Raw genomic sequence first — 16,539 nt, 5'->3', positions numbered from 1 at the left:
TACATACTTAGAAATTTTTTAGTCAACCTTAGGAAAAAAGGAATCGACAGTGATCATGTACACCTTCAGCCACGCTCTTGATTTCCAAAGTTTCAGGGGATCAGGTAAAGTCGACGATGAAATTGCAAATCCAGATAACTCAATTATCGACGTTGTCTTTTTTACATCTCGATGATGAAACTTCCAAACCACGGATCTCGGTTTGCAACTTTCCAGATTTCTTTCCATACTTTATGTTTTAAATAGAAAACTGCTCAACGCCAACTCTTGAGATCTTCCGTAGTTTCTCTACTTTGTGCAAAGAATATTTTATGAAAATCTCATATAATGTTGTTTCGGTCTTCGTATAAAACATAAAATGGGAGCGGAGATTTTGAGACATTGCAAACAAGATAGGTGACTTGGAAGTTCCGCCATCCATTTATATAATGATATTTCACAAAATTATACGCGATTTTTTTCTTCATTCCTTGAAGATGTTCCCTAAAATTTTGTTGAACAAAGACCAATAATATTCTGTTAAAAAAATGAGGAAAATTCTTGAAACATCGCAATCGATGCACATGTTTCCACAGTTCCATCGTCAAAATGAAATCCGTTTCAGCAGTAATATTTACACACGTCTCGCGAAATAATCTCGACAACAGCGACAAAATTAAACTATCATTGTTCTGAACATTACGGTACTAACTGGTGTAGCGTTTGCGAGTGCCAGCACGATAATCTCGGTTAAACGACGATTCGAAAAGTCCCAAACTCAGCGACGCCGTTCCGTGATTAGCTGGAATTAAGGAGTCCACACAACAATCGAATTAGAGCGTAATGGTAGTCGTTAGAAAGAAGGAGTCTCGACCGGGACGATCGAATCACTGGGAATCCCGTCCACGCACACACACACGCTCGGTGACGTCACAGGGCCCGGCGCGGAGCGTTGATCCGGGCGAGGACACCGGATTAAACGGTCGGGGCGTCGGGACGATCGCGCGGACGCCTGACACTGACTCCGGCGCTGTTTTTACTTTCGCGGATTCGCGGCGCCGTGAGTTCTTGCCTTGCGCGAGTCCCGCCAACTCACGGGGTCGCCCCACGCCGCACCGCCAACCCAACACGCGACCCCCGAAAACGGAGCTCTCCCCGCCCCCCGACCACCAGGCGGCCCCGTCCTTAACTATCGTCATAGCCAGGAGAGCCGTAACTTTCCAATGGACCCGTCACAAACTTCAGCTGCCGCAAAGAGGATATTAGCATTTGACGGGAAGTGCCTCAAAAATCACAATGAGCACATTGGGAAATCCTCAAATGGACGTATTTTTATCACACAGAACTATGTACAGGGGGAAAGATGGGGTGCGCTCGATCGCTCGGGCCATAAAAATGAACGGGAAAGATAAGGCGCCAGTGACGTCAGCGGCAACGACGAGAGAAACGACGATCGGGCCGGTCTTTAACTCATGAGCCCTGTCCACAAGGCTCTTGTTACATGCCCACGGCTCATACACAGTGCACATAGTTCCGTTTGACAGAACGTGAAATCCCGCTTCTCCAATTCAGCAAATGGAACTATGACCCAACTAAGTGCGGCATCCATGAGCCGTGGGCATGTATCTAGAGGAGTGTGGACAGGGCTCATGAGTTAAAGACCGGCCCGATCGTCGTTTCTCTCATCGTTGCCGCTGACGTCACTGGCACTTTATAATTCCCATTCATTCTTAAGGCCCGAGAGCGAACGAGCATACCCCATCTTTCCCTCTGCACATAGTTCTCTTTGATAGAAATACTTCCAAATGTACTCCTAACTTCACAATCTACGTGATGATGTGCGTTTTTTTTTGCTTTCCGCCTCAAAAACGATGCTACGGCGCAGGTGAACATTTCGTAAGAGGTGTCGTTCCATCATCTAGGATGCACTAGGATGCTGCACAGCGTGTACCATGGCTGACGTTTTCGCGCGCAAATCGTGAGGAATTACCATGATCTTTATCAACATAAGGAAAGTCAACGTGAAACGCCTACAGGCAGAGCATCTACAAGGGGAGAGTATAAACGTGTCGGTAAGTTTGAAGTTAGATTATGATGGTGCAACCTCCGTATGAATGTAAATTGTCCAGAATGAGTTACCATAACAGTTTTTATGACCCGTTGTTCGTAAAGCACGTACTTGACTCAGTTTTTGCAAACGAGAAAGTTTACTCATTTTCGCGGAAGGATGGTCTTTTATGAACATTCTTGGCCAATTTGCTTTGGTATAGGGATCTGCATGATGATTAGCAGTGGCATTTTTCTACCCTGGTAAAAATTGGCAGTAGAATCTGTGTTCCAAAATACCATAGATCTACAGCCGGCTGTAAGATTTCCAATAGCTTCTATAGCCGGCTACACAATTTCTTATAGCCTTTTATAGCCGATGGCGATTAAGCAACAGCCAGGCGATAAAGTGTATGCTAAACGTTACTAATTACGGATGCTAGGACTTAGTGAGTTTTTTGACTACTGCTCTCTTTTTGGGCCGAAGTATCTTGATTCATTTTGCGAGGAAAGCTCCGTACTTTTGATGGATGCCTGCCATTCCTAATATATTAGAGCGCCTTCAGTTTCGTATGATACTGTGCAATACTTCTGGTGTGAAATAGTTGCTTCAAGCGCCGTGGCACGCTGCGGCGCGGCAGGCGGGCAGCTAGCGCGAACGCGCATTGGCGCCTACAAACCCAACAGGGATACTTCACGCTTTGCGCAATGCGTGAAGTATCCCTGTTAGGTTTGTAGGCGCCAGTGCGTCGCCGCTCCGTTTTAGGTTAGGTCCAATATTTAATCTGGCGGAGTTAGCGTTATTCAACTCATGATTTTGAAATGTTTGCACATCCTGTATGGATTGTTCTCATTTTAATTGATGAAAAAAAAATATGTATGATAGGAAAATATAATGTGTGTTTTGTAAATATTATGGTGGTTCCGTATCAAACTTAATGATTTCCAAAACACACGAATTTCTACACAATTTCTTATAGCCTATTACAATCGATGGCGAGAAATCAACAGCCAGGCGATAAAGTGTAAAGCCCGGCAATAGGAACTATAGCCCGACTGTATACTTTTTTATAGCTTCGTATAGCCCGGCCGTATGATTTTCTCCGCATTCTACAGCCAGCTATATGATTTTCTGTAGCCTTCTTTAGCCGGCTATAAGAATTCCTATGGTATTTTGAAACGCAGCTCTTATCGCCAATTTTTACCAGGGTAGCGATTTTCATATTAACGAATTGGCTGCCATTTGGGCCCTAAGACCATCCTAGGTACTTCTACGTGTGTCTACTCTCCCCACATAGGTACTGTACCCTAAGACAATGTGGGATGGGATACTGCTGTGCTAAGAAAAAACGCTGTATAAACATTCAGGCTTTGCCGAATTTACACTGATAAAATTCGAATTTATTGAGGAAGCTGTAAATATTTTCCTTCATATTTGTCAAACTATTTTATTCGCAATTCGATTTAAAATACCAGAAAGTCGCAAGAGAAAATATGCATACATTTCATCAAAAATACATGTTTTATCCGGGGCAACTCTCAAATGTTGGCACGGCGTTCTCCCTTACCACGGCTGGATAAGAGGAGGAATGGAGATGTTGCATGTGTGAGGGATTTGCGATTTGACCATTGATTCTTTTGTAAAAGTTCGCGAGAAACACGATGGTGCCACTGATTTTCTCTGAAATCAACTCTCAAGCTCAAAAACAGCTCTCAAAGTGAAGCCAAAATGGAGGGGATATCCCACCCTACCCTGAGAGTCCACCTCTACATCAAAACAAACTCTCCATGCAAAGATAAGGAGCAAATACATTGCGGCAGGGTTGCCACTTTATTTGGGGACTCCAAAACTGAAAACACGGCATCACTGCTAATGTATTTGCTCCCTATCTTTGCATGGAGAGTTTGTTTTGATGTAGAGGTGGACTCTCAGGGTAGGGTGAGATATCCCCTCCATTTTGGCCCCACTTTGAGAGCTTTTTTTGAGCTTGGGAGATGATTTCAGAGAAAACCAGTGGCACCATCGTGTTTCTCGCGAACTTTTACAAAAGAATCAATGGTCAAATCGCAAATCCCTCACACATGCAACATCTCCATTTCAGGAGCGCGGTTATTTTTCGCGAGCATGTGGCAGCACCTCGAAGGGGTCGGCTAACAATTGAATGGGGGTCAGCAGAAATGGCGGGATTAAAATATTTGGGGAGGAAGAGTGCGAGTCGGGTCATTTTCGAGGCACCGCCAGAGATATTAGTCGTGACGAAGGTTAGCGCCGACCCCCCGGGGGGGGGGGGGGGGGAGAGGAAGAGCCCGGCACATTTGTCGCTCGGCTCCGGGGATGTTAACGCGTAGCTCCCCGTGGGTCGTGAGCCCTGGCGGTGACGCGGTTAAACGGACGACAGGGCTCACGTCGGGGAATAGTTAGGTCCTTACACGGATGACATGTGGCTCGGCGTTGGCGTCGCATCGTCGGCGCTTTCAGAGCCCGGCAGAAAAACCGCGTGGCTTCGCGCTCAACGTTGACAATTAAAGCCGCGGCCACACTGGCACCGCGCGACGCCGACTCGCCCGCGCCGCGCCAACGAGTGGAACTAGAGTCCTTTTATACCGAGAGTCAAGACAACACCCCCTCATGGAGTCACAAACGGGAATAATGATTACACAAATTGAACGTCTTTCGTAATCTTTGATCGGACCATTCTCAAACTCCTTTCTCCGTTCCCTTTCTCATTCTGTTTGTTCCTTGTCGCACCCGTTATTCCTCGGTCCATTCTAGATTATAACCTTTGCAATCGGTGAAAATGTAACCTTTATTCCCGTTTGTGACACTGTGGAGGCCTAAAATACGGGAACCAATCAGAAATGGATTCACATAGTCTGAACTCTCAGTATAAAGGGACTCTAAGTGGAACCAGCAACAATAAATGGACCACGTTTAGAAGAAAGGAACCAAGGCACAATAACAATTGCAAAATTTAATTCGGCGATTTGATGTTTTACGAGAGAACGGTTGTGCGGATTCCTTTGAAAATTTTGAAAACTTTGCTTTGTGCTATGTAGAAAATTCACTGGAATTTATACAAGAATCCGCACAACCGCTATCATGTTAAAAATTGAAGGTAGTTCAAAATCTAGAAACATGTTGGTTGTCTCTTAAACGAATTCCAAAGCTCAAAAAAGCTCTCAAAGTTGAAGCCGTAAAGGCGGGGATATCCCACGCTATCCTGTGACTCCACCTCTAAATCTAGTCAAACTCTCGATGCAAAGATAGAACATTAAGGCGCCGTGGCACGCGCGCATAACTCGTATTGGCGCCTACAAACCTAAAGGGATACTTCAAGCATTGCGCAATGCGTGAAGTATCCCCTTAGGTTTGTAGGCGCCAGTGCGAGTTCCGAGCTGGCAGCACGCCGCTCCGCTTTGTGTTGGGCTCTAATGTTTAAACTCGCGGAGTCAGCGTTTTTCAACTCATGATTTTGAAACTTTTGCACACTCTGCGTGGATTATTCTCATTTAAATTGCTGAGGGAAAATGTATTAAAGGAAAATATAGAGAGTGAATACATCAGGAGGGTTGCCAAATTTTAAGTTTTGGAGTCCCCAAAGAAAGTGGAACTCTTTCATGGAATATCTCCCTATGTTTGCATGGAGAGTTTGGCTTATATGATATAGAGGCGGAATCTATTTACATATTTATTCGTCGATTTAAGTTACACCCTCCTATTTGTCCTTGGTATTTTTTGCCGAATGCTTTATCTATAAATTTCAAGAATCAGACGTCGCGCGACCGATTTTGCGGCGCACGCTATGCTTGTGGAGACGCGGCCGAATGCTCCGGCGCCTTGCCCGTTGGTGAGACCGTTTTTTGCAACAACTCGGTGAGATGTCGCTCGACCGTAAAAGTTCGGGAAAAAATGTTTGCGGCTTTCGTAATTAATGAGGAAAATCTAAAAATTAAACGGGGCCTTGAAATTACTCCCCATTCGAGTCTTGTTTGCGGTCGTCTGCGGGAAAAAGGGGCCTTATTCCATGGAGGCAAAATGTTCAATTTTAAGAGGCTGCAATTTAGCGGCGCATTTTGCAGCTTGGCAACGCTGCGTTGAATGTATGTGATACAATCATTATTTATCGAAGCAGGCTGCTTCGTCTACAATCGGTTGTTTATAATAATTGACTAGAACGGAGGGAATACAACGATGCCAACAGGGGCGGATCATTTACTCGCTCGTGAGTGTTGTCAAATTATACGATGAAACTTGGATGGCTGTCTAAAGAAAAATACCACGCTCAAAAAACAAATAAACAAATAAATTAATAATAAAAATGTAAAAATAAGAGAAAAAAATCTTTCTCAGTCTTAAATACCGATGATCTAATAATTTTATCGGGTCCGGCAACAAAGAAGTCGGTTTTTTTTGGAAATCCTCGGTAATTATACCGCCTCTCCATCAATTTAACAATTATTATCATAAGAATTTGACGCTCTTTGAAAACGATGTCCGTAAAACTACCCAGACAAGCTAAATTTTCATCAGTTCCCGGAGATGACTTGCAGAAAAAAAGGTAGGAGAAGTGTGAGGATGGGCGCTCAGGTCACTTTAATTTTGTACATGGCACGTTCCCCACCCCTCTTCTTCCACCTAATTACTCCTCACTTTACGTTCTTTCCTCATAAGCAAAGTCCTAGGACTTTTGATCATCACGATACGTTGCAAAGCATAGCGCGGCAAGAAGGGAAGTCGAAACGCCGTCAATTTTTTGTATATGCACCACGCACATCCCCGAAGCACGAATAGTTGCGTGTTCAGACGTGATTATCGGTATCATGTATGATGGCCCATCTAAAAACGTGGTGGTTTGATAAGTTGCGTCTTTTTTTAAAGAAAGGAAGGTCTCCTACACACATCAATCATCGAAATGAATTATGACTCATAAAACCGATGCATTATAAAAGTAAGTAAATAAGATTTGGCAAAAATTTGGGTAAATAACTTTCGGTCTTGAACGAGAGTGTTTGAAAGAAGCAGGTTCAACTCTACACTACATAGGCGCGGATTCGGGTATCAGTTTCGAGAGAGGTGAAAGCATCTTACCTCTGCGACTTTCTCTGTCATTTTGGGTGTGTGAAGAGCGCCTTGAAAAAATTTGGCCGATCCGTTATCTGGCAGTGCAAACTGGAATCAAAAAGTATGTGCGGTATTGGCAAAAGCAGCGATTGATTAGGGGTAGACAGCTAGGTGTACTTATGCGGGCGTAGCTTACGCAATACACAGTGATAACACTCTGCGATTAATGAGAACAAACTCAAAATAGGCAAATTGATGGAAAAGCACTATGAAATTAATAAGGAACTGAAATTGACGAGAACGAACGAAGCTGTTCTTGTTGAAATATTTGTCTCGTACTCATGCGTCTCATCGCATTACTGTATTAAAATTCATTCATACTTTTTCTTCCTATTTAATCTTCTTTGTTTATCGTGAGATTCTTGAGACCTTCCTACGTAAGAAATTACAACAAATTCCATGCTCGTGATTCTCTCAAACATGTAATAATTTTTTGGAAAAATTGCCACCGTCTACAGGAAAAGAGACCTCATCGTCTACGGCAGCAATAATTTCATTAAGGAAGTTTTCGAGTTGGGTCCAAGTATCCGAATTTGAAATTTCGATGAAGAATTTTCTCAAGTGTCTAAAAATAAGTTGCAAGCAGCTGGGTACATGTTTGTGGAAACAGAAGGCATAATGTTTTTCATTTTGTACCCTAAACCTGAAAGATTAGGATTCAATACCACTTTTCTTGGGTCTAGGTTTGGACCTGCTAACTTCAAACTACCATAACTTTGGTTCAGTGTCACATTTTCGGACGTTTTATCCCTTAAATATTCGTTGGTCAGTCCTCATTACTCTGATGTTAATAACTTTATGCTGAATTTCTGTGGGATAAGGTCATTTTCCCCGTGGTCGGTCACGATTGGACGTATTTCTGCCAAACGGAACAAAGTGCAGTATGATGTGAGCCCTGTTATGCATGTATTCTAATGGGTCCTAGGGCTCATGTTTTAATGCTCATAGTTCCGTTTGGCAGAAATAAGTCCAATATTGATTTAAAAAACATATCATGATTTGAATCAAATAAATTTGTTCCAACCCCTCTAGAGAACTTCAAGTTGACATGATAGTGTCTCCTCATATTTTACGATCGATTTTAAATGCATCCACCTAGGAAAGTATATGGACCATTTTCAAAAGCAAGTGCTACATTTTTTTTTCGACACGGAAAAACAGTGTTCTCAATGCGAGAAGAATACAAAAGTAAAAAATGATAACGCGATTAGCTTGTAACAACTGATGCTTGCAAAAAGGATATGCGCCGCAACTTTAGGATAAATGCTTACTCATTCTCAATAAAATTTAAGATATTCCTCTGAGAACTTACCTTCTCTCTGTCATTCGTGTATTGGATATAAAATGCGCATTTTTGTGGCCACCAGGCACCAACGACTAAGATACTTTGTTCATTCAGTGGGTCATCCAAAAAGTAAGTTTTCATATTAGTATCTTTCGAAATAAAGAAAATAAATCAAATTGATAAAAATATACATATCAGGCATACTCTTAAATTTAATGTAAGCCCAGATTTTAAAACTCCGTAGATGGCATTGGTGGATCCAGCTAATTGACAACATTGTCTTTTCTCCATTTAAACCTATCGAAATGTATCGATCCTTGGAAGGGTCAGGTGCTCCGACAAGAATCGATTATTTAGCATAGGTTTAAATGGAGGAAATCCGGTGTTGCCAATTGCTGGATCCGCCTCTGATAGATAGATTCGCGAGAAAACTTCTTATTGAGAAACCTTGGTGACGGCGACGTGCTCTCAGTCTTTGACTTTTTGCGCGAATTTCAGAATAGATTTCTAAATTTGTGCACTTCATTTAAAGCTAAGAGTATGCTTAATACGTATTTTTTTACCGATTTCATAGACTTTTCTTAATTCGGAAGATATAAACGAGTATTCTCCTTTTTGAATGACATTAAGAGAAAAAAAAAAAACTGGCGTGCATTGAGACGATCAATCCGTTTTAAAATTGAGCGTACTTCTCTGAACTGACTTGATTACGCTGAAATTGGAAGGAAAATCTGCACGCGATTACTCTGCGAAGTGGACTAAAATTTCTTACCTTTTGTCTGATGGCTTCTGATACTCCAACATTGTTCAAGGATAGGGTTTGGTCCCAAGGGCAAGAAGTTCGACACTTTTGTAAATCGGACTCCGAGGAAGTGTTTGGAAAATATTTGGCTATGTGGTTCCTTGTTGCTGCGAATTCAAAGAGAGAGAAAACCAAACGTCAGTTTACCACAAAAATAAGGTTTTAAATACCCTGATGGATCGCGAAGAAATTTTCCCTATGCTCCTAGGTGGATCTGGGGTGGGGAGCGAACGGCCCTCTCGCACTTTTATAGTCAAATCGGACAGGATTTTTAGCTGTCCAAATCTTTGGGCTAAATTGTCGGAAGAAGCATTGTGTGAATGAACAAGAAATAAACATGGATCAAGATTAAACAGATTTCCATTTCAAATTGGGTAAAAAATTTTCAGAGCACTGCCTCCATACGAATAGACATAGCTCAACCAATTTTTTTCCGGCAAAAGTCACAGCTACACAGAAATTATAGGAAGGATTTTAGCGTCATTCGTCCATAAATGTATATTTTCAAATCAATTGAGAACGAACCAACATACGACAAAAAAACTTTCTTCTTGATCCACCAAAGTATGGACAGCAAAAGAAAACGAATTTGCAAAAAAATGAATGCTGCAAGAGAGAAAATAAGTGAGAGAAATCAGAGTCCTAGTAAAATTATCTGAACTGGAGCAAAATTTAACTAAGGATATAGCAAATACTACGTGGAATTTGATTTCTTCCACCAGAAAGTCTTCCTGAGTTCAAAATCAGATAGACTCATGCATGGAGAAAATTTTGTCTTGTGCAGCTACAGCGCAACTAAATAAAATAAATTACCTTCTGCATTAATCGATAGCAGCCGCAAATGATATTGCCTGCTACAGTGTGGGGAACTGTACCCTTATCATTCCGAGGAAAAAAGTTAAGAGTGAAGGAGTAATAGTAATATTGAACAAAAAAACCCCATGTTTGGTATGTGAATCGTTTAGTAACATTGAGCTTCCGTCCTTTCGCAACGAAATGTAGCACAACCCAACCTCCCACCCCCCTCCCCTTGGAATGGAACACAGCATCGATATCCCAAGTATCATTTTTCAACGGAAAAACTGCGATTTTTTAAAGATTTTTTGGGGATAAAATCGCCAGGATCATCAACATCTGAGCAATTATCCTCCATCTTGTCGCAGTTTTGGCTCCATACAATCGAAATTTTATTACGATCACGAGTGATCACGATTTTTTGATCGATAATAATGCGATAAATCGCCGCCAACAAAGTCGGGATTTTATTGCAAATGTATACGATGAATTCGCAATCTATTGCAATTTTTTATCCGATAATATTGCAATAAATCAACATGGATAAAATCGTGATACATTCTCCGATCAAATAGCAACTTATCGCGATCACGGCTACTCGGGATGGTGCGGTTTCACCTTACCTCTGCGGATGATCATGCGAACACCCATCAATAGGTACCGGGTACCTGGAGGACCTTTCCTCTTAAAATTACTGCACCCAGCTCGCCCCACCAAGTTTCTTATGTGCGGAAATACGGAACAAAAGGTCAACGAAAAACGGAGACGCAGAACTGTATTCTGGTGCGATACTGAGTCCGTTGAGCCTATGTTCCGTAAGTCCGACTATATTCGGACCGTATTCGGTTATTAATGGGTGAGTCCCCAAGAGAAACCAATTTTATTCAGATTTTGACCCAAGTTGTTTCAATACAACGCAATGAGGCTGAAAATCGCAACATTTAACAAAGTAAAATGGAAAGGTTGATGTTTTGTCTCAGCTGGTTCAGAAAATCTGCTCGGCCGATTTTTATGATGTTTGCTTTCGACGTAACTTTCGACAGGCATCTCGAAACGACTACAAAACCCCAGAGATAATACCTGAGTCTAAGGATGAATTTGATATAATTGAATCATTAAAAATAAAACCAAAGGAAGCAAGCGGGGTAAGTAAAGAGAAGGAAATTATGATTGGCTGCTTTTGCCGTTTTAATAGTTTCCACAAGTTTTAATATTTGGTTAAAAAAAGAAATTCAGAGCTTGGAAAGTATTTAATTTATCTTAAATTTGCACTAAGCGAGAAATGAAATCACCGTCATACAACCGGTGGCGATTTTGCAAGTTTGTAACACTGTTTTCTCAACATGTTAATCCATTTTAAAAAAATCGATTTTAAGTGAGGCATGCTGCCACTACCAAGAATCATTTTACATACATTCAGATGGATGAAAGACAGTGTTGCCTACTTTGAAGAATCGCCCCTGGGTCTTTCAGCGGTGTGCTGCCAGTGCGAGACGCGCGCCCGAGTCGGCGCCTACAAACCTAACAGGGATACTTCACGCATTGCGCAATGCGTGAAGTATCCCTGTTAGGTTTGTAGGCGCCTATGTGCCTGGTTGCCCGCCGCGCCGCGGAGTGCCAAGGCGCTTCAAGCAACTATTTCGCAACAGAGGTGTTGCACAGCATCATATGAAATTGAAGGCGCTCTAACAAGTCAAGTCTATTAGGCATCCTTTAAGAGTACGAGCTTTCCTCGCAAAATAAATGAAGATACTACAGCACCAAACGAGAGTGGTGCTCTAAAAGACTCAATAAGTCCTAGCATCCGTCTTTAATAACGTTTAGCATTATTTTTGAATTTCATTAGAGAAGAAAGTGACTCGATTTCGGCAGAAACATTCTTGAGTATGCCGTCAAGAAGATTTTATTTTGAACCAAGAATAAAATAGCGGGATGAAAAATTTTCTTAACGCAAGTCATCTATGAATGCAAAACATACACTACACGATCCACTAAATAAACAGTCTAGGTGAGTAAGGCAGCCTCAGGCCATAGGTCCGCTTAAGGGAGTGACAGGTCGGTGCGTGTCAGAAGTCAGCAAGTAACGAATGATGCGAGACAAGAGGTGTCATCAATGTTGCATACGCTTGTATTGGAAGATTACTCGTCCACCGGAAAAAGGAAATTTACCTTTTTTATTGAAGTATTAGGATAATCATTTAATAAGGTAACCTGCTACCTGCACTTTTTACAGTCCGGGTTACCAGATAACCCGTTTTGTAATAGACCCTTGAAATGCAAGAATTATGCTAAACATTATTAAAGACAGTTGCTAGGACTTAGTGAGTTTTTTTGGGGGTGCCACCCTCTTTTCGTGCGGTAGTATCTTGATTTATTTTGCGAGGAAAGCTCGTACTCTTAGAGGATGCCTGTCAGACTTGATTCGTTAGAGCGCCTTCAATTTCATATGATAATATGCAACACCTCTGTGGTGAAATAGTTGCTTGAAGCGCCTTGGCACTCCGCGGCGCGGCGGGCAACCAGGCGCATAGGCGCCTACAAACCTAACAGGGATACTTCACGCATTGCGCAATGCGTGAAGTATCCCTGTTAGGTTTGTAGGCGCCAGCGCGCGTCTCGCTCTGGCAGTACGCCGCTGAATGACACACGCCCCTGTACGAGGTCTGTTAGATTAGAAACCGGATTTTGGTCATAACTAGCTTACTGTGCGTCCGAATTAGGTTTTCTTGGACTTTTCTAATAGCTGATAACATACTAAAGAACGCTACGTTCACAGATTTTGTTTATTTTGATCAGTGTTTATTCTGTGTCATTTTGAATACGAGGAAGTCAGGTGCGTTTTGCGATTTTCATCATGCGATCACTGACAGAGCAAAGATTTAACATTCCATTTTGTTTTAAGCTCGGTATACCTTGTACCGAAACTTTTGGTATGCTAAGTAAAGTTTACCGAGATCATTATATGAGTTGTTCTCACTATTTTGAGTGGGTTAAACGATTTAAAACTGGTCAGGAGTTCGTTGAAGATGAGGAGCATGGGAATCGACCATCAAAGGCAACTAACATTCGTCACGTGGAAGAAGTGCGGGCAAAAGTCTCGAAAACGGTTGTTTCGAGCTTGCTGAACAGCAAGTGATATTTCTGAAGGCTCTGTATATACAATTTTGATAGAATATGTAGACATGCATCGAGTTTTAGGTACACTTGCCCCTTGATTGTTGTCCGTTGAACAAAATCCAACCAAATGTTAATTTCCCTATAGCTGCTTGAACGTTCTGACTATGATCCTACATTTTTGGATAGGATAATTTTCGGTGATAATACTTGAGTGTACGGCTAAGATACGGAGACGAAACTCCAATCATCCTTGTGGATTGAAAAATGTAGTGCAAGACCGAAAAAAGAGAGACAAGTTCGGTCAAACATAAAAATCGCAAAACACCCATGAGGTTGCCGTACTTGAAGCCACATACCAACGAAGCTAATTAAGATTTTTCAAATCTGTGAACGTAGCGCTCTTAAGTATATTTCCAGCTATCAGGAAAGATCAAGAAAACTTAATTTGGACGCACAATAGGCTAGTTATGACCAAAATCCGGTTTCTAATCTAACAGACCTCGTATACAACTACCATCATCGTGCCAAAAGCATCAACTACGTATTAAGCATAAAAAAGTATTAGCCTTGTGGTGCCTAAAGCCTTGGTTGCGTGTATGTACAGTAACCTTGATTAGAGACTAAAAATTTGAACCAGCCACCCCGCTCCCTCCAAGTACAGACAGTTTCAAATATTATCAAGGTGAAAAAGAACTGTAAAAGCTTTGAAAGTCTAGAAAGGCGCTCCAAAATTTGATAGTAAGAAAGCCTTAATGTTCTCGAGAGGAAATGCATCTAGCTACGGTGTTTGAAGGTGAGTTCTACTTTCAATATTTAGATCCAGTGGTGTGCAAATAAAAGTTGGTACTATGTATAAGAGGCGGATATTATTGGGCGGATTTAATTGGAATCGCCCTGACTGCATTCCACGTTGCCTTGTTTTCTCTCATGTTTTATCTTTTTAGCAAAGAATCAAATTACTTGGACCGAGCTAAGCAGAAAGGAACGAAGCCACATCAGCTATTGTTAAATTTAATAAAGTAATCTATTTTTTACATGAAAACGGGAGTGCGGATTACTGTGCAAATTTCAGTACATTTGCTGCATAATACGAAGCAAATTCCTTAAAATTTTCAAAGGAATCCGCAAAATGTTTTCTTATAAAACATTTAAATTCTCCAGTTAAATTTGGCAATAGCTGATATGGCTTCGTTCCTCTCTCCTAAACGCAGTCCACTAATTAACGTTTTAGAGCTGTCGGCGAATTCACCCTAGATTATCAAGAAGTAACTTAAAAAATTTCAAGTTTCAGTGTTGCTCAGTTTTTGTTTAAAAATAAAGCACCAGAACGAATTTGGCAACGTCTGATATAGTTAGGTTTATTCCCATTGAAAATCGGTCGTTTCAAGAAAAATGGAACTGCACGGAAATTTTTCTGACAAGTTCACTCTGAAAGCACCCGAGATTTTTTGCTCCATGTCGACTTAAAAGTGCAGGTACTGAAAGTATTTGTAGTACTTAGTTTATTCTTGCCAAATATTCCTTACAGTGCCATAAAGGCAGTTCAAGGACGGAAATCGAGGAAGAATAATAATCATAATTGCGCTGACTCTTGTTTCAGTGGTGATATTTGCACCAAAAGACATGGGTTTTGATAGATATATGTCATGCCTCCTTAGCTGTTTCACCTGAGTTAGATACTCCCGACATCGGAGTAGCCTGTTATTTTTTGTAACCGCATGCTTGCATTCATATTTGGACGGATTACTGCCAAACGGAACTATGTGCATGATTACGAGAGCCCTGTTGTGCAAATATTTTTGTGGGTCTCAGGGCTCATTTTTTTTTTTTTTTTTTTTGGTCAATCTCAGGGCTCATGTCTTAATGCAAATTGTCCCGTTTGGCAGGAATACGCTCATTTGCACACAGTGAATCTTGTGTTGATATCCATCCGAAGTCAATGGATCTATTCAGGGACAATAAGACACTTCGACGGTAAAAGTTTGAAATTCAGTATTTCGATGTTTTCATTTCAAAATTACCGGCGTTGACTTAGGTACCTATTTTGCTTTAAAAAAAACTTATGAAAACTAATCTGTGGAATTTTCACAGAGGATTCTGGAAAAACTCCAAGAATCAATGCGTCTTATTTAAGTTTTCTTCGCCAAAAATAAATTATATTAGTTTTCCGACTCTCAGTGTAGATTTCCTAAATTTTTAGCTGTGACACAATATTCCGTCACCTTCCGGCCAAAGTATCAGAAGCGCCATGCGAGGTTTAAATCTTTCTCCCGCCATTTTATTCTTCACAGATAAATTGTTGGTTGAAAATTTTACTGAATTTACTTTGTGCTGCCGATAAAATTCAGTGGAATTTTCAAAAAGATGCAACCAATGATAGGTCTGTTAAAAAATAAAATGGCGACGGAAATTTTGAAACGTCGCATGGCGCTTGTGATACTTTTGCCGGAAGGTGACGAGTTGACTCTCAGGTATTCTTTATATTTATTCTTACTTTTTCTCACTCCCCTTTTGACTGTTTAACAACTAAGCGGTTTATCCAGGAGTGTAATCAGACTGTGTTGTGTTTGTAAGATAGATTACTGTGTGCGTTGCTCAACGGCCAGGAAGAGACGAGCACTGGAACCTCGAGAGTGAAGCTCCCGTTTGCTTGGAGCTTAGACGCGCTCATCCCGTTTTGTTTGTGGATCCATCATACTTTAGGTAAGTGACACACTGGAATCCTCTTCCAAGAGCCACTCGACGAAAACTGGTGAAACTAGAGCAGAGACGATTCTCGGAATCGGACTACATTTTGCGAACAAGAAATACTATTCCTGAATATTTTTAGAACGTACAAATCGTCACCTTCCTATCACAAGCGCCATGCGAAGTTTCAAAATTTTCGCCGCCATTTTATTTATTTAGAAAGAAATTGTTGGTTGAATCTGTTTGAAAATTTCACTGAATTTTATCGGCAGTACAAAGAAAATTCAGTAACATTTTCGGACAGCTGTGTTGGAAAAATGTCTCCGTAAAAAAGATAAAATTGCGGCGGAAATTTTAAAACGTCGCATGGTGCTTGTGATACTTTGACCGGAAGGTAACAATAATGTGCCACGATATTCCTCATGCAGATAAGTGTTTTTTCAGATTAGCCAAAAAAGTGGTTCCCACACCGGAATGGAGTCAAATTTGGCGACACTGAGTTCCTTGAATTTTAATGTGCCGGTGTTAAACAATTAGCATCTGTCAACGCAAGCTGCTTCACATCTAAAATCGATTATATATAATGGATTCAAATGTAGGGAACACGGCGTTGCTAACTTGAGGGGACCGCCGTTGATCCGGAAGTTTCCGAAATCAGGATTTGACATCGAATGACTTCGAGCTTATATTGCTGCAAATTCTTAG

At 41.3% G+C, this 16,539-nt stretch overlaps 1 protein-coding gene across 13 annotated transcripts in view; it reads right to left on the bottom strand.

The window, feature by feature from the left end:
* sei (potassium voltage-gated channel seizure) overlaps positions 1–16,539 on the bottom strand; it is a 380,532-nt gene that overhangs the window by 213,451 nt on the left and 150,542 nt on the right. For 10 of the 13 annotated variants that reach the window (XM_019055545.2, XM_019055548.2, XM_019055549.2 and 7 more), the window contains 2 exons: positions 9,205–9,341; positions 7,115–7,195 (listed from right to left, as the gene is read on the bottom strand). In XM_019055545.2, the coding sequence (XP_018911090.2) occupies positions 7,115–7,195; positions 9,205–9,341 (218 nt within the window). Of the gene's footprint in view, positions 1–691; positions 1,002–7,114; positions 7,196–9,204; positions 9,342–16,539 lie in introns of those variants that run through there. The other 3 variants (XM_072300964.1, XM_072300963.1, XM_019055556.2) reach the window with 1 other exon arrangement.

The sequence above is a fragment of the Bemisia tabaci genome, chromosome 5 (assembly GCF_918797505.1).
Source record: "Bemisia tabaci chromosome 5, PGI_BMITA_v3".
Lineage (NCBI taxonomy): Eukaryota > Metazoa > Arthropoda > Insecta > Hemiptera > Aleyrodidae > Bemisia > Bemisia tabaci.
Note: the sequence above shows the minus strand (reverse complement) of the source record. Positions and strands in the feature narration are given on the sequence as shown.